The sequence below is a fragment of the Eschrichtius robustus genome, chromosome 6 (genome assembly GCF_028021215.1).
Source record: "Eschrichtius robustus isolate mEscRob2 chromosome 6, mEscRob2.pri, whole genome shotgun sequence".
Classification (NCBI taxonomy): domain Eukaryota; kingdom Metazoa; phylum Chordata; class Mammalia; order Artiodactyla; family Eschrichtiidae; genus Eschrichtius; species Eschrichtius robustus.
Window position 1 is genome coordinate 120,636,278 of NC_090829.1, and position 25,250 is coordinate 120,661,527.

Below are 25,250 nucleotides of genomic sequence, written 5' to 3' on the forward strand. Positions count from 1 at the left end.
CTTCCAATCCCACCATATACACAACATCACCTTATTTGCATGAAGACCGACCAGCCTTTGGTGTGGTTGGTGGTGGTTCATTTCACTTGCCCCATGATGTCTTCTGTTCCACATTTATTGCACAGTATCCACTTTCCATCACCCGTCACAATTTGTTTTAAAAATGGGACATTTTCGTTACATTTAAGTAAAGAATCACATGCGGAAATATGGTCAAGAAGGTTTTTTTCATTTAACTTATGTGGACCCAAACATCAAAGTGATTAACATAACCAAGCTGGTGCAAATGATTTTCAACGCTTGATTTAGATATTTTGAGTATGTTGGCTATCTCCTGCCTGGTATAACGTTGATTTTTCTCAATTAATGTCTCGATTGCTATCAACTTCAACTGGTCAACCTGACTGTGGATCATTGTCCAGTGAGAAATCTCCAGCACGAAACTTCACTTTTGACAGTTTCAGTCAGTCACAGCACCTTCTCCATATGCTGCACAAATCTTCTTTTGCATTTCAGTTGTGTTTTTACCTTTCTTGAAATAATAAAGCATAATAGGCCAAAAATGTTGTTTTTCTTCCATCTTCAATATCAAAATGGCTATACAAAAATTCACCAATTTTGATGTCTTTTTTTAAATGCATGCTGATATGACAGCTGTCACATATAATCTAACAAAATTGTTTCAAAAGAAATTGAAAACAACTAAGTGCTACTAGACCCATCGTACGGAAAAAAACGAACGAACCTTTTGGCCAACCCAATACTTTAGCGTATATATTGATAAATTACTTAAAAGGAAGAACACTCCCTTGTCCATTGTTCTTTAAAAAAAAAAATTCCTGGTTATTGAGAATTATTCTTCTATGTAAACTTAAAATCAGGCTTTCAAGTCCCACTAAAATTTCAGTGGGATTTTAATTATGATTTATATTGACTTTACATATTAATTTGAAAAGTAAACTTTTTTTATAGTATTATATCAATTTAAATATGGTATATTCTTCTAGTCAGTTATTTTTGACTTTAGTCAAATTCTTATAAATTTTTCTCCTCTGTGGGACACACTCCTTTCTGTTGTTGTAAAAGTTTATTTCCAGGTATTTAATACCCTTTCTCAGTAACAGGGATTTTTCTCCCACAAAGTACTATTTAAAATTTTTCTCATGAAATTAATATATACATTGGGAACATTGGAGAAGTATGTAATACAACCACTTTATTACAAGCATTTATTTTGGAATATTTCCTTCTAGACCCAGTATGATCAGCAAATAAAATTTTGTGAGCACACTGCAATGGTTTAACTCAGAAATGTACCAGATCGTCCATATATGCAATTTGGTTATCAGTGATGTATAGTATTTGTATTTGCTAAAAATAAATCCACTGAACTTGTCTTAAATTGAGTGCTCTTTAAGAAATATTTGTCCTTTCACTTCTCCAGTTACAAAGTCATAATAGTATAAATATCTGAAATGTGCAATGTAGGAAAATGGAGGTTCTCTGTATCTGCCCCTCCCCTGCCTCTGAGAACCCTAAGTACTTTTAACAATTTGGTGTTTATTTTTCCAGACAATATTGGCACCATCCTAGATGTAACATTTCTTTCCCCACTTGCAGTATTTTCCCAACTTGCAACATTTTATCCCATGTCATTAGAAATTGATGTACTTTTGTGTGTGTGGTTACATGGCATTTTCCACAGTATTTTCTTGAACAGATGTTCAAATTTAACTGTTCATCTATTGGATTTTTATTTTTGCTGTTTACAAACATTTTGCAATGAACACTTTTACATAGGTAGCAGCCCCTTGTTTTTGAGTATTTTTGTAGATACATTCCTAGAAGTATATTTGCTTGGTCAAAGGATATGCATATTTACATTTTTAACTGCCCTTCAAAAAGGTTGTATTACTCTTTCAAGCCTGTACTAACACTATGTGTGTGACTGCTTCCCCACACACTCTCACCAACATTGGGCATTTTTAATCTTATGACTATCAAGATAAATCTGCTTTGCTAGTGAAGTTCACTTAACAGTCATGACACTAAAATTATGTATAGAAGTTAGCCATTAAACCTCTAGCCTGGCTAGAAATACCATCTTTAATGCAGGGATCTTGTGTTTCCCGTAGAGCTTTACAGTGTTACTGCTTCATAACTGGGATACAGACTCCAGAGAATACATGAGAACATCATATACCACGTCAAATCAACAAATGTTTGATGCTAAGAAAAAAAGTTAAGTCCTGTGATAAACTTGGGCCATACTAATACCACTAACTCTTCTTTCCCTTGACCAATCATTGGTAGTTTGCTTTGTCATCTCAATCCTCAATCGATTGGGCTGTAGAAATATTGTAATTTGATTTAGAGTTCAAGTGAATAAAATGGCTGTCAAGTTATTAGTCAGCCCCTTTTCAAAATATCTGAATAGTTTGTAAAAAGGAACTTTGTCAAGGCTTTATTAGTTATTAATCAAGATACTTTAATGTCTTGTATTCGCACTCAATCTAATTTTTGCATCTGTTCCTTTTTTTCCAAATCTTGGCTTGATACCGAACCTTTCCTCAAGTTTTAAGAGTTGGTAGACTTTATAGGTAATGAACCAAGGCATTACGGAGCATGGGCTTTACAAAGCCCAGCTTGGCTTTAAGTCAGGGCTTCATTACTTAGCTCTCTGTGATCTTGGGCATTTTTAGCTTCTCTGAGAGCCCTTATCTTACCTGGGATAATAATGGTACCCACATCAGGGGGTTATTATGAGGATTAAATAAGTTGTTGGCATATAGTAATAAAAATTTTTAAAACTTACTGTTTACTATTATCTGTAAAATGGATAGAATGGTTACTCTAGCAAGGTAAATGCACATAAGTGTTTTAAAGTTTTCTTCCTCTTCCAAATCACCAAATAAGAAATCACTTTAACAGTGATAGCTGAGTAGAAGCCAATATAAATGCTCTATCATCTTAGTTTGAAATCATTGAAGTTTGCCAGAAAGTTAAACACTCTGAGATAAATATTACACTAAAAACCCAGAAATAAGCACTTTGGTATTGATGTAATATAACTTACCAAAAGAATTTATATTTTTCTTTTCTTTTTGATATTTCCATGTCCAAGTTTAACCTCTAAATTTTAGAGCTTTGCAGCTATGGCTACAAATATAAAATAAAATGGAGAATTAAAACAAATTATCATCATTGTCACAAACCACTCCTTCTTCAAACAGCCTCATAACACTGTCAAGCTGAAATTATGCAGCAACATTTTGTCTTCATTAGAGCAGTCCTGGAGTCTGACTGAGGGAGACAGACTTAGAGATGTTACAACTCCTAGAGTCCTAATTACTAGTTAAAAAGTTTGACACACTTTGAACTGCATACTTACTAGACTTGAGTTTAAGATGCAGCTTCTGAAAGATGGTTTTATTTCATTAGGAATGGATTGGAAAAGCTATATTGATGAGAGATTTCTTTTGCTTTAAATAAATTTTGGAACAAGGTGTGAGGTGGATAGTCAATAAAGGGCAGAATCTTCTACAGGTAACATATCTAATATGCAGTCAACTTCAAAATTAGCATTTTCCCTAAGACACTCTGCCATTTAGTTGTCAACACTAATGAATAAGACATTTAGGAGATTTTTATAGTAATCTGATGTGGAAAGAAAGGTGTAGCTGGCTAGGTACATACCGAAAATATTTCCCTCAACAGTATAGCTATTGTGCTTCTGGTTTTCCCAACAGCCTTATAACTATATGACATGTGCAAACTAACAGAACAAATGCTACCTGCTAACTCCATGATAAAAATACTTGAAACTTGCCACTTTTACGATTGCCTAGAAATCTGCCATTATCACCCAAACTCTCTAGGATCTACAAGGGAACAGTAACAATTAAAATTTTTTTTTCCAACTTAAATAAAACTAATCTCCCTTGTGATGCCAGTTACCCCTAGGAAAATATGCTCAAGTTTGAATAAGCATTCACTATAAATCTCAGGAAAAAAAGTAGATATGATGGTTTAGAAATATATTAAAAGTTGCATATGGCTTATCAAAGAGTACAATAACATTAAAACCACAGGCCTCTAAAGTTTAAAAGTTTTCTGTTAAGGTCGCAGACATTTTGAATTCCACATACTTCAAACCTTTGAGAGCTATGTATCCTTACGATTTGTGCACTTTTCTGGTAGTCTGTACGTCAACAGAATTTATCAGCAAACACAACAGAAATATCTGGAACAGCCAAGGACATCCAATGATTTATTAGCAAGTTGTGATTTTTCTGGTAAGTCAAATAATTTAAGACTAGAAATCTAAAGATGTAGGTAATGAGAAAACATAATGATCTTTTAGTTTTTAAAAATTTACCTTTGGGAAAAAACCTAAATTCTTATATCTTTTTTCTCTTTTAGTTCAAGTACACTTACGAGACTGATGGCATTACAGTGGTATAAATATGGACTACTGAAGAATCTGAAGTACTGTACTATTTGGCTTTATTTTAGACATCTAATAAAGACTTTTAACATGTTGAAAAAAAAAGCACAAGGCACAGAGATTAGCGTAGCTATAAGAACATTTCTGCTTTATGCCATGGCACTAGGCGTATAAGTCAGATGTCATATCAAAATTTGTACAGGCCAAATTCTTGGTTAGGAAAATCCTACGTATAGTGACTCTAATGGTTGAAAGATATTTCATTATATTTATATTTTCAATTATCTACTACTAACAAACTTTAGATGTTTTATATGAATCTTTTGATACTATAGCCTTTGGGAAAGGTATGGTTAATAAAAAGTTAATTTTTTAAAGAAAAGTTAAAATTGTTAACATTGTTTTTTTTCTTTGCTAAATATTTAATTAAACACATGGAAGTGAGATACCCCCTTTGCTCTTTCTCTCTTTTTATGCACAGAACAGAAGCACACATTGTCATGCCTCAAACTACTTTTTATTTGCAACTACATGATTTCACGCAATTCTTCTAAACAATGACATAAAATAGATTTCCTTGTGTATAAATAACTTACATACTCTCCATAAAGTAAATGCTCAAAGGTGCTAGAACAGATCGTCCACTCCTACAGTGTTCTCATATCCAACAGAGTTGATGCACAATATATAAATACTCAAGTCCAATATTAAAAACTCAGGCACTTGACTAACTTTAATAAAGTTTCTCAAACTATATCAATATATCTAAAGTGCATATATATTTTTTAAGAAAGATTATTCTCAATAACTTCTCTATAAAAATAAGTTTGATGGTTTAGCCCATCTAACTTTACTACTTTGAGTATGAACTTTTAATATGCAGTCAGGCTTATTCTACCGTCTCTCAACATGACACCAAAAGAATCAAAGCAGCTAGTGAGGTGCTAACATGTGAGGATTAATCCAGTGATTCCGGTCACAATGCATTCCAGGAGGAGGTACCCATGTTACTGGAATTGGGCGATATGGTTTATTCTTCCTTCCCTGATTTGGATAACCAAATGGAACAGGAGGAGGGTAGTGACTTTGATGACCATTCCCTCGGTACATTCCTGGTTTTTTTCTGGGTAAAGGGTGCCACATTGGAAGAGGCGGGAATATCAGCTCTGAAATCTGTAAAGAAGAGAAAACAGTAAAGTTAATAAAAAGAAAAAATTAGTCATGTGTTATATAAAAAGTAGGTGACCTTCCAGATTACTCATTAAAGAAAAACAAAATCACTCACCCACAACCCTAAGAGTAGGTCTAAGGCACATTCCTACAATCAAGTCTAAATATGTTAAAAACCTCAAATATAACAGGTGATCAATCAGCATTTTTTTACTAAATGAGTGAAAATGAATAACCTCAAACACAGCACTCTAAAGCAACCGGATATTTTCTGGCTATTTCAACCAAAGAAGATGAAAACACGGAATGAATAGAAGCTTGTAAGGACACATCATGTTTTAGACCACTGGTTTCCACAGCTCGCTAAAGAGTCACCTAAGAAGCTTTTAAACACAAAATGTTCATGCCCCAGCCCTGGTCTACTGAACAATATTAACAAAACTTTAGGAAGAAAGGCCAAGTATTTTGATGACACTGCCGGTGATTCTAATGTAGCCAGTTTAGCATTTTGGAAAACAGTCTTAGATTATCCCATAAGTCAAGTGGGACATCAAGTTCACATCATTCAAAATGTTATCAGCAGTTTCAGACCTCTCTGCTCAGAATGCCACACCCTGTGACTATGAGTTTCAGAGTTCTCTGATTTCTAATCTGCTCTTCCTAGCATAGGCATTTAAAAATTTATATTCTGTATAACAGCACTGCATTCATGATAGAAAATTCAAAAGGTACAAAATTGTACACAGTGGAAAAAAGTCTCTCTTCTTTATGTGATTACCAGCTACCCTCTCAGAGGCAACTGACAGTAATCAATTGTTTGATTATCTTTAGAGATATTCTATGAATATACTTGTGTATACAGCTATATACACATTTATAAAAACTCACAAAATTCTGTATTCTGCTTTTTGCACTTGATAAATACATCTCAGAGACATTCATCTAAGTACATAACGACTTTTTTTGTCATTTTACAGCTAGACAGTAATGCAATGACTATGCCATAACTAAATTAACTGGTGTCTTGTTGATAGTACATTTAGGCTGCTTTCAGTCTTAATATCAAAAAAACAATGCACAAAAGCAAACAAAACAATGCAACAGTGAATAACCTTAGCACAGTTAATTCTTGGTTATCTACAATAATGGGGAAATAAAGAATTTAGAGTTCAAACTAATAATTGACCTATACTACAAACCAGTAGCAAAATGGAATGTTTTCATTTCTTTCTACACTGGGGTGTTGATAAGCTTTTAAAACTGTCAGAAAGCAGACACAATCCCACAGGCAACCACTGTTCTGATTTTTATCACCAGACTGAGTTTTCCCTGTTTGTGAACTTCATATAAATGGAATCATGTGGCATGTATTCTTTTGTATCTGGCAATTTTTTTTTTTTTGGCCACACCGCCTGGCTTGTGGGATCTTAGTTCCCCAATCAGGGATCAAACCCGCACCCTCCGCAGTGGAATAGGGGAGTCCTAATCACTGGACCGCCAGGGAATTCCCCGGCAAAATTCTTTTGCTCAATCAGATGTTTTTTAGGTCCTTCCGTATTGTGTCTATTATTAGGTTTTTCTGTTTTATTGCTATTATCCTACTGGGTGAATGAATACACAATTTCCTCCCATTCACTTGTTAATGGGTATTTGGGTGGTTTTCCTTTTTTTTTTTTTTTAAACAATTATGAAAAAAGCTGTTATAAACATTCTGATATGAGGCTTTGTAGATATTTGTTTTTTTCATTTCTCTTGTTAAATACTTAGGAGTGGAACTGTTGGGTTATAGGGCAGATGCATATTTAACTTTGTAAACGCCAGTTTTCCAAAGTGGTTATACCATTTTACACTCCTATCAACAGTTTATGAATCCAGCTGCTTCACATCCTTGTCAACATTTGGTATTGTCAGACGTTTTAATTTTAGCCCTTCTGGAAGTAGTGTTTCACTGTGGTTTAAATTTGAATTTTCCTGATGACAAATAAGGTTGAGCACCTTTTTCATTTGCTTACTGGTCATTTATATAACTTCTTTTGTACAGTGTTTATTCTCATCTTTTGCCCACTGTTTTGAATTGGATCATGTCTTTTATTAGTGATTTATAGGAGTGATTTTTAAAGTATATTCTGGAAACAAGTCCTTTGACAAATATATGTATTGAGAATATTTTGTCCCAGTCTATGCTTTTGCCCATTCGCTTTCTTAATGGTTTCTTTTTATTTATTTATTTTTATTTATTATTTGGCTGCGTTGCGTCTTTGTTGCTGCGCGTGGGCTTTCTCTAGTTGCAGCGAGCAGGGGCTACTCTTTGTTGCAGTGCACGGGCTTCTCATTGCGGTGGCTTCTCTTGTTGCAGAGCACAGGATCTAGGCACAAGGGCTTCAGTAGCTGTGGCTTGCGGGCTCTAGAGCGAAGGCTCAGTAGTTGTGGCACATGGACTTAGTGGCTCCACGGCATGTGGGATCTTCCCAGACCAAGGATTGAACCCGTGTCCCCTGCATTGGCAGGTGGATTCTTAACCACCGCGCCACCAGGGAAGTCCCTCAAATTAGTTTTCTAATGTATGGTATCAGGTAGCAGTTAGGTTCACTTTTTTTTTTTTTAATATATAGATTATCCAATTGTTCCAGTACTAGTTCTTGTAGACCTTCCCTACTGAATTGCTTTGGCACTTTTATTTAAAAAAAAAACAAAAACAAAATTGTACATACATGGGTCTACTTCTGGACTCTATCTGTTACAATAATATATTTATATATCTTTAAATCATTACCACACTATCTTGATAAACATAATGACTTAGTATTAGTGTGAGATCTATGACTTGATTCTCCTTTCTTTAAATTTTATCTAGAAAAAGCATTTTGGGATTTTGATTGATAGCAAGTTGAAACTATAGATCAATTTGGGGAGAAATAAATAACATAATCTTCATTCTTAATTAGTAGAGACTTATCTCTGGAGGTTCCTTTCAGAAAACACAGACCCCCCCTCAGAGAACAAAGACCCCAAGCTCAGAATTATTTTGCCCATACTTTGATAACCTCTTTTTTAAGGCTCTTGGTAATGCCAGGTTCAAGATGGAAAAATGGATAGGTTAAAAAACATTAAAGTGGACCATCTGCACCAGCTGTCTACACAATGATTTTAAGAGCTATGCTTCTCATTCATGAAATGTTTTGTGATTACAATGTCAAGGAGAAATGTTTTATTTTAAAAGCACATAAAGGACAGTTCAATTTCTATGCCTTTCTGTTATAATTTTATCCTAATAGTCTTTCAACATATGGGAAAACAAATACAATTTAATTTTAAAAGAAAATCTAAAAATTAAAGGTCAATTTACTTGAAAAAATTAGCAGCAATCAGTTCAATTTGGAATTTACATTCTTACTTTGCTCCGTAACAAATAAAATTCTTGAGGTAAAATTAGCGCACATCTGAATGAATTCCAGGCAATTTAACAATGGTAATCTGTAGTATGTAATACATCATACAGAGGAAAAAAATGTCCAAAATATTTATGGCAATGGTCTTAAAAATGATCCCTGAATTACAAATATTATGTTTACTTATGTATATAGGGAATCTCTTGGGAAGAATACAAAATAACTGGTAATGAAAACCTCCATACAAGGGCACAAGACTGGTCATTGTGGGAAGAGGAGGACGTGTCACTATTATACTATTTTTTAAAAATTAATTAATTAATTAATTAATTTATGGCTGTGTTGGGTCTTTGTTGCTGTGTGGGCTTTCTCTAGTTGTGGTGAGTGAGGGCTACTCTCATTGTGGTGCGCGGGCTTGTCATTGTGGTGGCTTCTCTTGCTGCGGAGCATGGGCTCTAGGTGCGCAGGCTTCAGTAGCTGTGGCTTGTGGGCTCTAGAATGCAGGCTCAGTAGTTGTGGCACATGGGCTTAGCTGCTCCGCGGCACGTGGGATCTTCCTGGACCAGGGCTCAACCCCGTGTCCTCTGCATTGGCAGGTGGATTCTTAACCACTGCGCTACCAGGGAAGCCCCTATACTCTTTCATACTGTTTCAAGTTTTTGTTTTGGTTTGTATTTTTTTAAAAGCAGGTGCATATGTTATAATAGACACATACACATATACCCCTAAGAATGTGATAATCTTCAGAACTAATCTTCCTCTCAAGCCTAGGAAGGATAATTCAACAATTAAAAAAAAAAATTAAGAACTCAAAAATTAAGTTATACTGAAAGGATGTTCATTATATAAATGTATCCTGGATTTAAAGGTTCAGTTTCTCATACTCATGATACTCTGATTTCTTACTCATTAAGGTCTAAATTCTCATTTTAGCCCAAATCAAACCCTACCAGAAACCTGGTACGTTTAATTATGTCTAATTAAGGCCAAATTAATAAAAATAGGTATATTTAAAAATATACTCAAAATTAGAAAAACTACACGTACAGAATAAGGCTCAACTCAAAGGACTTCTTTAAATTCTTGTATTAGTAGCTATACGACTCTTTAAATGTTAAAGCAAAGATTGTTTTGGCTTGAGTGAAAAATTAAAGAATAATTTAGTGAGGTTTCTCTTGAATCATAGAAAGGGAAAGAACATGAAAGTTAGGTACAAATTGGAAGTGTTAAAGGCTGCAAAAAAATGAGTGGCTATTTTTGAATGCAATAAGGATTTTTAAAACATTAGGAATGTTTTAGCACCATGATTTTTTCTATTGTTTTTACAATGTATTCATCCCACTTATTTAGTAAAGCAGACCTTTGATAAAATGACTCAGGATGCCTATCTCATCTCAGAGGAAGCAGCTTCCCCTTAGCGTGGGAAGGCAAGAACCGTGATCCAGAATTTCAGCTCAGAAACTTTGGGCAATATAAGCAGGACTACCTAGAATGCCCTTGCAAGCCTTGCTCATGACCTTCAATATGGAGCCACTTCATGGTTACCTGGTACACGGGGCTGGGGGTCGCAGCCACTGAACTGGGTTTCACTTCTACTTCCTTACTTGTTTCTTCATCTGAAGAAGAGGACCCTGAATGATAATCAGAGGTAACCTTATCAAGGGCCCTGGTCACTTTCTTGGAAATTTCATCCTTGTTCTCTTCCTCATTTTCAAAGCTGGCAACAATGAATGCATTGTTTTTCTCTCCATACCTAAGAATAAAAAAACCAAAAAACTTACACACCTTGAAGTCACATCAACAAAGCAAGAAATGTCCATAAAAACAATTGAACAGGTCTGGACATGCCATCAGTCCCAGGCAAAGAAGGAACCCTCCCAGAACTTGATTCTACATCTACAGTATCCTAACGAAGCTTCATGCCAACAGGCAGGCCACAATTTTCTACTTCTAGTCTATTAAAGTACAAATACAAAGTGACCTCATTCTCTTTTCCAATTTTCTTTTCTACTGCCTCCTGACAAAAATAGTTGTTTACGATATCAAAGAGAAACTCACTGTTTTGATTACATTTTTGTATGTACCATTGAAACTGGCCATACAGAACTTTCTAACAAATTTTTAACTGACCCTTATAACGTAGATCCTAGTAATTCAAGTCAAAAATCAACCAGACATCTCCTGTGGGATTTACTTTTACCACGATTAAATAAAAAAGAGGCCTGTGTTTCCTATATCCACACTGACAAAAATGAGAACTGAGGCAACTGTTGAAGTTAAAGGGGAAAAAAAAAACTACTGTTGAGGAAAATAAAAGGATTTTGCTTGAATTATACTGCTGATTTCATAGAGATTCCTATGATAAATGCTTACCCCTCATCTTAATTTTTTTAAATTAAGCAAACGTTATCCTTCCAAAACATTTTTAAAGCTTTGATCTAAGAAAAATAATTGTCAGAACATGTAACTTTGGCTGTTGGGTACTAGAAGAAAGGAAAATAAATTCTGCAATGAGGGAAAATAGCACAACACACAGTAAAACTAGGAGTTTTCATTGAGAGGACAGAGGAGAAACCCACAAATCCATTCACATAGATTGCACAACATAAACACTATGAAACAATTTCTAGGAAGTGTTAGGACAAAGGAAATGAATTGTTAAGCAGTCTTACACAGCATGTAATTAAAGTTAAACAAAGTGATTCTAAGCTTAAAAAATATAAAAACATCAACAGAAAATAGGGTTAATTGACTATGATGTCAGTTAATTTCATTCATGATAATTCCTGTCTCAAATTATTTCTGAATCAGGATGATATCTACAATTAAGTAAAAGGCCTAACTGCAACAAAGCCTTTGAAAGTTTAAATGGCAATCAAGTAGTCTCACAGGTGAGTTCTATTTCTTTCAACTGTGCTATCTTCCCACCTCATAGGCTAGATGGGGCCATAAATGCAATCTAAATATGGTACATAATTTCCTTTTCTATTCCTTTTCAGTCTCTCTCATAAAAGGAGTTACTGCAGGATGGTAGAAAGAGCACTAGACATGTTTCTGGTTCTGTTCTGTCATTAACTAGCTCTGTTACCAGGTGCAAGTTATTTAATCTCTCCCGGCCTTAGTTTCCTATCTGCAGAATGAGGAAGCTGAAGATAGCTGGATAGTGGTTAGTCTTCAGCTGGTGATTCTTCTTAGCAGAAGATGCCTGAACAGTGGGAAGGGTTCTTCACAACACAGAATTCATGAAGTATAATTTCAAGATTACTTAGCCTTGGGTTGTAGCAGTGGAAATCTACCCCTTGGTCCTTTCCAGGTTTAAAGATGCAACAAATTTCAATACAATCAAAGGTTAATTCATATATTAATGCCAGCAGTATTAATAATGGGCTTAGGCCTACCTTCAGTATTGCCCATTAATGGAGTAGTCAAAATTCAAGCAAAACAGAAAGGCAAGAAATTTGAGAAAAATCCCTGCCTCTGTAGAAACAGAAACCTAATCCAAGGGCAGACATCTAATGATTGAAGGATCAGCTTTATTAACTCAGGTTTCTTCCACACTCAAGCTCAGTTAGGTTCTACAATTTTCCCGTGGTAGTATTTTGCTATGAGGGCTCTCTTCAGGGTAAGTGAAGCTGCTTACTATATTACTGTAACATTAGAATGTGCAGTTAATTCCTCAGAATTCATAATGGACAACTTTTAAATTTTCCAATTTTCAATGACACACTGCTAAAACATTCAGGCCTACTGAGTTAATTTGAAACAAATCAATAGTATCTATTGCTCTTTATCAGGAAAAGAAAGGATTATCGAAATTACAAACAAACAAAAAATGAAGTGTAGAATATTGAGTAGATAATAAAGCTGCCAGCTATTTGCAGGCCTTCTCTTTATAGGATCTGTTGTCTATTCGGTATCTTCTCAAATATTTCACTCAGTGAAATATTTCTAACTATATAACACTTTGCACCCTTCCAATATTTATCCTGATGGAATAACTCTATGAAGAATGTTCTCTTTGAGTGCATTTCAATTTTTTTTCATAACCTTAGTCTTTAGTATACCAATGAGTTATTATTTTTAATGACTCAAATATTTATTCAATTATATAACTGCTATATCAGCTTTAATTTTCAGAATATTTCCAGTTTGGGTCCAAAGGCACTAATATCTCAGTCTCCTCTATTAATTTATAGCAATCATCTCTACCCAGTCACTAACAGGTCTTTCTTTCTGGGATTTCTATCATCACTGAACGAGCACTCATATTCTGAAGATATCAATAATTTCTATTAACTGTGAAAAACCTCACATCATAGCCAATTTGGGGCAAAATTTTGATCATATATAAAAGAATTAGAAGGCTACTGAATGCAAAGATTTTCTTACATTAACAAGATTAAAGCACAGTAATTTTTTATTATCTGGCATCATCAAGAAATGAAGTATCCACTTAAGTAGAATGTCCATGTAACTAAAGCTTTTATCTTCAGGTGCCAAGATGTAGTTTAAGCATTTCAAATAAATATGTCCAAAATGTTTATATAATTAGCCAACTTCTTAAACATCCTTGGATATGGAAACTTTTCCCTAATGATTTAAGATCACTGTATTAAGTATTCATTATTTGATGGTGTGATAATACATTTGGGTCAACTCTTTTGCTTTTTTGTTCCTGCCTCTATGTCAGACTATTACTTTTGTTTGTAGCTTTATGACAACAGTATCCTGGGGGATTGGTTCCAGGACCATCCCTGCCTCCCCCCAATGCCAAAATCTGTGGATGCCCAAGTACCTTAAATAAAATGGCATGGTATTTGCATACAACCTATGCACACCCTCCCATACACTTTAAATCATCTCTAGATTACTTATCATATCTAATACAATGTAACTGTTATATAAATAGTTGCATGGCATGGCACATTCAAGTTTTGCTTTTTGCAACTTTTTTTCCCCCCCTCAAATATTTTTGAACTAAAGTTGGTTGAATGCATGGATGTGGAACCCTCAGATACAGAAGGCCAACTGTACTAGGAACAATCCCCTTTCAAATGCCACGTAATTTTTTATGGGCTGAAAAACTACACAACTAACTTAAAAGAACTGTGTGTTAAGTAAGAGTAAATCATGATCACAGTGTGGGCCTCATAAAAAGTAAAAGTAAACATTTCAATATAGTAACTTTGTGATAGCTATTTCTTGTATAATGAGGTCTTCTGCAGGGATTCAGTGGACCAAGTCTACAAAACAAAGTCTGATCCTGGCCTACGGTAAGTGCTTAATTAGTCCCAGACTGTAAAAATGTTTGACCTTCTTAGACCAAAAATTGAGGTATCTTGCTCTTCCTTTTTCTGAGAAATAAGTATTGGAGAATCTACTACCTACACCCGGTTTCCCAAAGCAATAAGCTTATATAAGCCACCAGCTTATATCAAGCAGCTCCAGGGTGGTCCAGAAAATTGTTGCAGGATTACCACTAATTTTTTCCAACATGTCTTCACCACCACGTTCATTGCTGGAGATCAGGTCAAAGGCTATGACCACCTTTGGAACATATTAGGGTTGCATCAAAAAGCACCTCTACTATAATCAATGGGTGAATTGTACCTCTAAACCAAAGAGAAAACCCTAAAGGAACAGCTGTAGGAAATCACTCACAGGGGTTCCATGCATCTATTCATCCTGTTCCTCCTGCCTGGAAATGTCCTTCCAACCTTGTCATCTAGCCAACTGCAACTCATCCCTCCCCACTCAGCTCAAGTATCACCTACTCTACAGTCAGCCCTCCATATCCATGGGTTCTGCATCCATGCAGTCAACCAACCACAGACCAAAAACATTTGGGGAAAAAAAATCCAGAAAGTTCCTAAAAGCAAAACTTGAATTTTTTTCAATTCAAGCAACTATTTACATGGCATTTACATTGCACTTACAACTATTTACACAGCATTTACATTGCATTAGGTATTATAAGAAATCTAGAAATGATTTAAAGTATATGGGAGGTTATGCATAGGTTATATGCAAATACTACACTATTTTATATAAGGGACTTGAGCATCCGAGGATATTGCCTCTGCCTGTGTGTGTGTGTGCATGTGGCCGGGGCAGGGGCATGTTCTGGAACTAATCCCTCACCAATACCAAGGGCTGACTATAGTCTTTCCTGAGGCAGTAACTTTCTCCTTTGTGCCACCAACTACTGCATTTTGTACATACTTCTATTATAGCACAAATCACACTCTGCTGTAATCTGCTTATTCTTTCTTCTCCCTTATTACACTCTGAACTACCTGAAAGAAGAATGTCACTTTCATTTTTTAAAAACCCCACAACTAAGAATGCCTGGTCCAAAATGAGTATTTTAATTTAATTTAATTTAATTTATTTATCTATTTATTTATGGCTGTTGGGTCTTTGTTGCTGCGCATGGACTTTCTCTAGTTGCAGGGAGCAGGGGCTGCTCTTCGTTGTGGTCCGCGGGCTTCTCTTGTTGCAGAGCATGGGCTCTAGGCACGCGGGCTTCAGTAGTTGCAGCACTTGGGCTCAGTAGTTGTGGCTCGCGGGCTCTAGAGTGCAGGCTCAGTAGTTGTGGCGCACGGGCTTGGTTGCTTCGCGGCATGTGGGATCTTCCTGGACCAGGGCTCAAACCCGTGTCCCCTGCCTTGGCAGGCCGATTCTTAACCACTGCGCCACCAGGGAAGCCCACAATGAGTATTTTTAGAATGAATGAAGTTCAATTAGATTTCATACCTAACACTCACCTTTTACAATTCTGCTCATTTAGGAGACAAGAAATAATTTCCATTATGAAAATAAAACCATGAAAATATCACTCAGCCACTTAAAAACCAAAAAGGGGGAGGGAGGCAAGAGTAGAAACAAACAAACAGAAATCAACCAAAAGTTAATATCCAGTATTATTTGGGATTAGCGTCTTTCCTAATGTGAAGAGGGGAAAGACAAGGGCACCACCAATGAAAGAAGATATAACTGACCTATAGGGAGTCTAGGTGTCTAAATTCTACAATAGAGTTCTTGGTAAAGCTCTAAAAAAAAACCCCTGCTCTATCAGTTTTTGAGTTTCCTTAGCTGTAAAACAGGAATGTAACCAGTCTTTCACTATCACCTCCAAGAAGAATAGTTTACAAAATTCACAGCTGAGAAAGCCAAACAACCAGCTCCTGGCTATAAAAATACACGCGTAGGCAGTACCTGAGAGAATTTCAAAAAATCAGTTCCAGCATGGTAATCAGTTCAGCCGCCAAACTCAAGAACTCACCGACAGCACACCTCACATGGGTCCACCCATAGAGTGAGTTCCTTTGGCAAGCCCAGGTCACTGTACAAAATGCAGCTGTTCTCACAGGCTTTCAGGACATCAGGATCAACTCTCTGAAACTTATTGACACGAATGCATCTACAACAAAGTGGAGTAATGTTAATAGCTTTAAATAAATATAAATCAGAAACTTTGTTATATCTATTGGTATTTACCAACATGAATGTAAAAAAGTAAAATGAACCCTGGCAAAGAACCCAGGAATATCTATCCTAAATAGATAATAAATCTGAACTAAAGGCAAAGAGGCAGCAGCATCATCAAGACTACCCAGCCTGGTGGAAAGAAGAGTCTGTGTGAGCACAGGGAAACCACTAGAACTGGCTCTACCTCATTTCACACGGAAACGACTCAATCTCACACATACATTAAATGAGCAAGCAGTACAAAAGTTGCATGAAATTACTTAGAGCTTTGAAGGTAAAAGTTTTAATAGGCCAAATTCCTATATAACAAAATCTCCAACTCACAAAAGACCTCAACCAATGGTTCAAATAATATTTGGAAATTCTTGTGACAAGTTTTGATCTGTTGTTACCTTGCTTAAGAAGGGTATCCTTTGCCTTACCTATAATTGTTCTCTAAATACCGAATCAGTCAAGGACACAGCACCATTCATACCATGTACTTAAGATTAAAATATAATCCAGGGACTTCCCTGGTGGTTCAGTGGTTAAGAATCCGTCTTCCAATGCAGGGGACGCGGGTTTGATCCCTGGTCGGGCAACTAAGCCCCACACCGCAACTACTGAGCCCGCGCGCCACTATGAGAGAGAAGCCCGCGCACCGCAACAGAAGATTCCGCATGCCACAATGAAGATCCTGCATGCCACAACTAAGACCCAATGCAGCCAAATAAATTAATTAAAAAATAATAATAATCCAAAAGTGTTATTGGCTTATTTCACTTAACCTCTGCTACTCGAGTTTTCTTTTTTTTTTTTTTTTTAAGTTATCGAAAAAGAGAAAAAAATTCTAAACCACTAAAGACTGTTCCTTTTTTTTTTGGTCACGCCACATGGCTTGCAGGGATCTTAGTTCCCCAACCAGGGATCTAACCCATGCCCACAGCAGTGAAAGCACAGAGTCCTAACCACTGGACTGCCAGGGAATTCCCATCTGTTCCATTTTTTCTAACCTAAGAAATACCATTCACAGCTACCTAACAGAATGCTCAAAGATGGCTCTCAGTATGAATGCAAAAATACCTGTTAAAATAAGTATTCTGCTTACATAGAGAAACGTTAGCTACAATGAAAGTATTTACTGCCTACAACTAAGAAATCAATAATAGAACCCAGGTTTTAGTACAAGTCCTGAGTACTAGTATTATTGGGTGAATTTAGATTAAATCATTTTACTTCTTCTTCAGACTCCAAAAATATGGAAAATATAAGTTAATTGACAAATACTGATTATATTACTAAATACAATACTGTAACATCAACACAATAAGGTACTATTTAAATTTTTTTAAAGTTTAATTATTAGTTAATTTCAATTTTCATAAAAAACAGTGGAAAAAGTTCTCATTAGGTAACAGCTAATACATATTTCTAAATAATAATAATAATAATAATAATAATAATAATAATAATAATAACTCTTTTTGAAGGTTTATCATGCAATGGAGAGTTTTCTAAATGCTCTGCATGTACAGGCATACCTCAGACACTGCAGGTTTGGTTCCAGACCACAGCAATAAAGCGAGTATCTCAATAAAGGTAGTCACACAAATTGTTGGTTTCCCAGTATATATAAAAGTTGTATTACAGTACACTGTAGTCTATTAAGTGTGCAATAGCATTATGTCTTTAAAAAAAGTACATAGCTTAATTAAAAACTACTTTATTGCTAAAAAATGGTAACCACCTGAGCCTTCAGCAAGTCTTTGTAACAGTAACACCAAAGATCACTGATCACAGATCACCAAAACAAATATAATAATGAAAAAGTTTGAAATACTGTAAGAATTACCAAAATGTGACACAGAGACACAAAGTGAGCAAATGCTGTTGGAAAACTGGCACTGACAGCCTTGCTCAATGCAGTTGCACAAACCTTCAGTTTATAAAAAACGCAATGTCTGTGATGCGCAATAAAGCAAGGCACAATAAAATAAGGTATGCCTATGTTAACTTTTTAAATTTTCACAATGATCCTGTGAGTTAGATACTATTTTCTCCACTATAAAAAAGAAAGGAGGCAGAGAGAGTTTGAGTAACTTGCCCAAAATTACACAGCTAGAAAGTAATGAATCCAGAGTTCAGATCCAGACCAGATGCCAACGTTCACTTTATTAAACAACCCTATTATGCCTGTACTTATCATAACATCACCGTTAACAATTTAGCAAATTCAGAGTAAAAAAAAAATATTTTAAACCATGTAAGATACTCTTTATTCCTTTCTAGAAGATGGTCCTATGTTACAGATTCTAATGTTGTGTAGGTTGACTCAAAAGTCCCACGTGCACCAGGATCAAAAGCAATTAAGGGTAAGGTAGATCTTAGATGTATGTGTTTGTTTTTTTTAATCTACAATGCGGGAGATGTAGGCTCTAAGCTTAAAAAAATATATGTAAATATAGATGCTTAAATAGAGACTCGCTTCAACAAAATTTGCATACCTTACATATTTTTATGCTATTTTTTTCACTCTAGATACTGTGACTATTTACCCATTAACCACTCTTCAAAAACAAGATTTTAAGAGCTGCATAAAAATAGTCCATTGTTTACTTAATGTTGACAGTGTAGTGCTTTCCAATTTTTTTGCAATTATAAAGTGTAAGAAATATCCATATGCATACATATTTGTCTGCATTTCTGATTATGCTTCCAGAATAGATTTTAGGAGATTTACTTTTCAAAGACTGTGAATATTTTTATAGATCTTGATAATGTTACCAAATTGCTCTTATTTGTATAAGAGAAACATACTAATTTATAAAAACTTTAGAAGAAAAAGAACTTTACGGATTGAAGAGTCTACTAATTCTGGTTAATCCTATAGTCTATTCATTTTTATAAAAGAAACGACCCACAATTAACTCTAATAGTTTTCTACTTCAAAGACGGCTTCAAAATGACTCAATAATGATACTTCTGATTATATGCCAATTTAATCCTGTGGCTAACTTTTTTCCTCAAGTTTTTAGAATTAATGGAAATAAAATTATACACTGTCTGACCTTTAAGCATTTACTTGATAGTGTCTCCTTTTTCAGTAATAGTACGGTGGCTTGGCACTTCCAAAAGCCTTAGTCCAATGTCAATTACATCAGTGTAAAAAGCTTGAACAGCTCTAATTCACAAAAGCTGTTCACTCTATCAGAAATGAAGATGTGCAGAAAAAAATTAAGAGAATCAAATGAGAGGATAAAAAACAGTAACTTGAGTGCTTTATATAGAACATCCACATTTCTACTTTCACTCACCACATTTTCTAATATACTAGGAAACCTCTTTGGATAGAAATGACGAGGAAAATGTATCAATTACTTTGATTCTTTTCTTTTCAACAGATCATATGCTCACCTGGCTTTTAGCAAATGAGAATTAAACAAATCATATTTTCACCTCCCTTGCACACTCCGTGAACAGTCTTTTACACTTTCAAGAGCTCAGCGACTGAAAGGAAGTTCTTTTTACTGTGAAGGGCTGATTTGTGGAGGAATCTTTGGGGGCAGCAATATGCATAAATAAAAGAATTTCTGTATTCATGATAGTCACAACTGTTCCACTTTTATTTTTTTGGTCACATCCACAAATGGGGCATGGTTTGACAGCTGAAGTTTAGCAGAATATTCTCAACTCAGGTTCCCAAGTAGTCACATAAATACTAAAGAGTGAGCATGCCAGGACATGTTTTACAGGAGGCTGCTCTTCTTTAAACTGTAAATGTAACTTATAAACCACAGTACAAAAGATAGCTGCGAGTGAGAATTGCCTTCACTCTCAGAGACAAGGCTGTGGTAGGACTGTGGTATACAGAAAGCTCATAAGAATTTAGGGTCAGTGAGACCTGAATTCAAATCCCAGAGCTAATATTTACCAGTTGTGAATCATAGGTAAGTTACCTTCATCCATAAAATGGTTACACTGGCTTCTACCACAACGAATTATGCACAGTACAAATGAAATTATTCCTGTGTCAAGAACATGTTAGGTGTCTAATAATCTTAGTTCTCATTTGCCAAAAAACTTTTAACACATAACATGCAATTTACTTTTAGATACAAGGAACTCATTTCCCTCAACCCTTACCATGCCCCCTTTTAAGTGATAGTTTTAGGGGTTCTCTACAGTTGGGAAAGCCCTCAACTACCTGTGATACTTAAAGAAAAACACTCAGGAACCACACTATGACCACAAGACAAGACTAACTCCCATGAGCCTATACTACTGGCCCCCCAAGTCCAGGCAGTGGGACTCCAACAACAAATACTTGTATTTTAAAGTGAATAAGGAAAAAATAAAACTGAGACGCTCCTGAGTTGGGTATTTTGCTGATAAACTGTGAAAGGCATGGCCTGGACACACCCATCATTCCTGGGGCCTGGCATTCATTTGAGGAGCTGATCAGCCTCTTCATTTAGTCCAATCTAACTGTCCAAGCTATTCCTTTACCTGTAGGCCTGTCCTTTTGATGGTTTTTCCGGATACCAGTGATTTTTATATTTTTCTTGAAGTATTAGAGTCAATTTCTCAGCAAACCTCTCGACTGCTTCTTTTTTCAACTTATCATGTTTTCGAACTAGCCTTGTGAAAAAGAAGACTACGGCAGCAATTTCGTTCTTCATCTTTCCCTGCAAAGATAAAATAGTTTTTCTCAAAAAACCAAAACATCACAACTTGAAGATAAAGCTCTGCAAAATATCCCTCCTTTACAGCAGCACCCCTTCCTCCTTCCAATTTTATCCTGTGTTTCACTGGCTCATATCTGGAGTAGGGAACAGTCACTAATTTATGCCATAAAGACCTTATTATAAAATACTGTTTAAGAGTCTTATCGCCTAGCTTTGTAAAGGCGTTCAGTAAAGAGAGCACACCAAATTGCTCCTGTTAGCTAAAATAAAATCAGAGATATCACTCAAAGAGAAGCATTACAATGATACCACTATATAGTTTTTACTAAATGTGTCAATATTTAGCTACAATAATTCAAGTTTAAAGTTCTATGAAATAACTTGTATTTTAAAACATAAAAAAGTCCACTTTAAAATCCAGTATTGTAGAGCCACTACAGAAGACAGTTTGGCAGTTCCTAAAAAGGTCAGATATGTGGCTACCATATGACCCAGCAATTCTACTCCTAGCTCTATACCCAAGAGAAATGAAACCATATGTTCACACAAAAACTTGTACACAAATGTCCACAGAACCATTATTCATAATAACTAAAAAGCAGAAATACACTAAATGTTGATCAACTGATAAATGGACAAATAAAGTGTGGTATATTATTCGGCAACAAAAAGAAATGACATACTGATATGTGCTACAACATGTATGAAACTTGAATACATTATGCTAAGGGAAAGAAGCCAAAAGACCAAATACTGTATCACACCAATTATATGAAATGTCCAGAATAAGCAAATCTATATAAACATAAAGTAGATTAGTGGCCTAGGGGTAGGAGGATGGGGGGAAAGGAGTGATGTGAGTGAGTAAGTATAAGATTTCCTTTTGAGGTGATGAAAATGTCCTAAAATTGACTGTGGTGATGGTTGTACAACTCTGTGAATGTACTAAAACCAAAGACCTGTACATTTTAAATGTGTGAATCATATAGTATGTGAATTATATTTCAATAAAGCTGTTATACACAAAGAAAAAAAATCCATTCTCGAGCTTCTGTAAGCATTCTTTCAAGAACAGAGATATATTTACCTAAAAAATATGACCAAAAACCCCAGCTCTATCAAAACGTATTTAAGAGAGTGGAAATTCAGGGTCATTCACAGAAAATCTAAAAGAAATAATCAGAGATTCAGCTGCATATTGGAACTGCCTCAAGAAGGACTCTTTTTAAATGACAGATCTGATTTATCACTGATTAATCCACAAAGGCAAAAACCTTGTACTGGGATTGTTTCGATGTATGTTCTGTCTTCGCTTGATGAGCTCATTCATTTGGCTGCTGTAAGTAACTTGGAGTTATTCAGATGCTGCGTTTACTAAGCAACATCACCTTTTCAGAGCCAATTATTAAAGACATACAGCCCCTGTTCGGTTTAGTGCAAAAACTGACCAACCCAGCCTATAGTTTGTGTTCTTTCACATTTAAAAAATAAAGCTGATCCTGTTAGCTTCCTTTTTCTTTTCTCAAACTTGCTCTTAAAGTCCGTCTTCATAAGATTCCTTTCCTCCTTGTGCAAATTCAAACAAGGGACCCCAGTGTGAAATAAATTCTATATGTTATTTGAGAGGTGTGCTGGCAGCCATGGCCACCCTGATGCTGGACGGAAAGACACCCAAACCTTCCTCCCGGAACCCTAGAATGCCAAGTCTACCTTCTATGGGCAGCTGCACACAACCCCAGCCCTCCACAACTGCTGTGCAGCCTCCTCCTGAAAAAAAGGCAGCCATTTCCACTTATAAAGCTATATTTATACTCCACCACGTTACGATGGAAAAGAAAACCCACTGCAATTTAATACATGGTTTGGGATGAAACTTGCTGATGGAACTCCATTAGCCTCCACCCCACCAAAGAAAACAAGAAAGGTACTCAATCCCTAACTAGCTCATTCTCCTCATTCATTAAATTGGCCAACTATGTTCCACATATCTGAGTTTTGTGTTCCTTTTGTTTTTTCTTCTCTGTTTCATATCAAAAAATAAAAGGAAGAAAGGAAGGAAAAGGACCACTTAGTGGTTGCTTTGGGTTGTAACACAAGATGAGTCATACGGAATTACTTTTGGTTTTTTTTTTTTTCAGTTTGAGGGAATGATGCCTGGAAGGGCTGAGAATTTAACCCACCTCCACCGGTCAGTATCCTAGGAATACCAAAAGGGTACCCCCTAGAGGGGAGAGTTACGAGGTCAGGGAGAGAGGAACCAGAAGCTAGCGGGGCCAAGAAGCCCCTAGGCGTCTCGAGTAAGTCGCCGCAATCCCTCCACCCACACTCGGAGCGAAAAGCTCCCATTTTAAACATCGCACGGTGACGTCATCCAGGGACGTCGTCACCGAGGCGGCTGCTCCTCAAGTTCTACTTTGTTCCACAGGCTCCTCTGCTCACGGCGGCGGGCAGAGAACCCAAAGGAAAAAACCCAGTCCTGCCTTCCAAGAGTTTATAACTTTGTACCCTTCCCTCTCTTGTAACGAAAAGCTTCATCGCGGCCGTTTCTAGAAACAAGTTATTTCTCCCGACAGACGTTCCCAAGGTTGAGGAAGGGGGGGTGGTGGGGGGGGGAGGTCCCGGCCGCGGGGGGTGACGAGCCCTCGACCAGCCTCCGCGGCGACACAAAGCGGGCTCTGGACCCCGAGCGACAGGATCCCCACGGGGCCGGGAGTTGGGCTTTGTCAGCCATCCAAGCCTGCTGCTCGGCACTCGCGCTTGGGTTTGAAGAGCGCCGGGTGAGTAGGCACCAAACGTCTCCACCCACTCCTGGAAGAACGGCCTGCCCGCGCGTCCAACTTCTGCAATCGCGGGTTTTCCTGAGTTAAGGGGGCAGCGCCCCGAGCCCCCTTCCCTTCCCCCCGCGAACAGCCTCGCAGGCTCCGCAGCCCCCGGGCAGGCTCCAGCCTCCGGCAGCCCTGGGTTCGAGAACCGGGCTCCCCTCAGGCGCGACCCCCCTCCCGCCCCCCCCAGACAGCGAGCCGGATCCCCGGCTCCAGAAAACCCACGGACGCGGAGGGGGAGGGGGCGTGGGAAGGCGCAGGGCTGTCGCCCACCGCGAGCAGAATGTAACGCGCGGTGAAAACGTGGCAGGAGCCTCGAGGCGGCGACTCCTCCGTCGCGATGCCGCTGAGGGTCCCGCGGAAACCCTCGCGGGCCGCCCCCCTCAGTCCCAAGCCCCTCCTTCGCGCCGGGCCAGAGCCGATGCAAGCAGGTTCGACCCCGCACTCCTCCTGGTTCCCCCGCGCGCTGCCCGCCCGCGAGCCTTCGACGTGGCCGCAAAGGCGCCCGGACCACCCTCCTCCCGAAGCCCTCAGCCCCGCCATGTCCGCCTCCTCCCGGCCCGGTCTCCTCACCGCCGCCGCCTCCGCTCTGGGGCCACAGATTCCCTCCTGGCCGGGAACCGAGGGCGCCGCCTCAGCGGGCCGGCGCTCGGCGGCAACGAGCGCGGCGAGCCTCGTCTGGCGCGTGCGGCTCCCGCGTCGTCGGGCGGCCGAGCGCGCGCTGAGAGGGCGGGCTGGTGAGCGCGCGCGAGCGAGCGAGCGCGGCTCTGAAGCGGCGCGCGGGGGGCTCGCGGCCCGGAAGAGGGGGGGGGCGATGACCCGGGAAAGGGATGGCGCCGCGCGGGACCGGCTCGCGCTCCTGGGGGGGAGGAGCCGGAGGCGGGGCTTCGTCGACGTCCCGCCCCCAAGGCTCCGGCCTCGCTGTGCGAGCCGCGAAGCGCCTTCAGTCCTGCGACGCGCCCGCGAACCCTCGGGTCAGACGGCGAGGGCCGCAGCACCGCGGGCTTCCCTCCTCGGGAAGGAACGGTGCTGAGAGCCGAGCGGACCCTCGCCAGCCCGCCCTACCAGCTGCAGCGTCTTCGGGGGTCGCGTGGGCCACTTCCCCTCTGCTGCCTGGGCCTCTGCTTCCCCCTCTCGTTTCTCCTTGTCGCCCTGCGCCCTGACACCCTCCGGCCCGGGAGGGCGAATACTAGACCCTGCTCTGTAGAGGTCCAGTTCTCTAGACCTGGGGCTTCGGGGGCGGGTTGGGGGGCGTGGGGGTCTACAC

General features: G+C 38.2%; 1 protein-coding gene across 2 annotated transcripts; it reads right to left on the reverse strand.

Moving 5' to 3' along the window:
• Positions 1-4,942: 4,942 nt before the first annotated feature.
• Positions 4,943-24,786, reverse strand: BTG3 (BTG anti-proliferation factor 3). 2 transcript variants are annotated; one of them, XM_068546921.1, is made up of 5 exons: positions 24,557-24,715; positions 20,983-21,161; positions 16,292-16,429; positions 10,552-10,759; positions 4,943-5,620 (listed from the first exon to the last, which is right to left on the reverse strand). In XM_068546921.1, the coding sequence occupies exons 2-5, from the start codon at positions 21,153-21,155 to the stop codon at positions 5,381-5,383; spliced, it is 759 nt and encodes a 252-aa protein (XP_068403022.1). In that variant the 5' UTR covers positions 21,156-21,161; positions 24,557-24,715; the 3' UTR covers positions 4,943-5,380. The 2 variants fall into 2 exon arrangements, with proteins under 2 accessions (XP_068403022.1, XP_068403023.1); XM_068546922.1 differs by lacking the exon at positions 16,292-16,429 and having other exon boundaries at positions 24,557-24,786.
• Positions 24,787-25,250: the final 464 nt, after the last annotated feature.

Coding starts and splice junctions, on each gene's coding strand:
- BTG3 (XM_068546921.1), bottom strand. CDS start 21,155: ATGAAGAACGAAATTGCTGCCGTAGTCTTCTTTTTCACAAGGCTAGTT. Junction 16,430..20,982: donor TCAAAAGGACAGGCCTACAG/GTAAAGGAATAG, acceptor ACTTTGTTGTAG/ATGCATTCGTGTCAATAAGT. Junction 10,760..16,291: donor CCATGTGAGGTGTGCTGTCG/GTGAGTTCTTGA, acceptor TTTTATTCTTAG/GTATGGAGAGAAAAACAATG.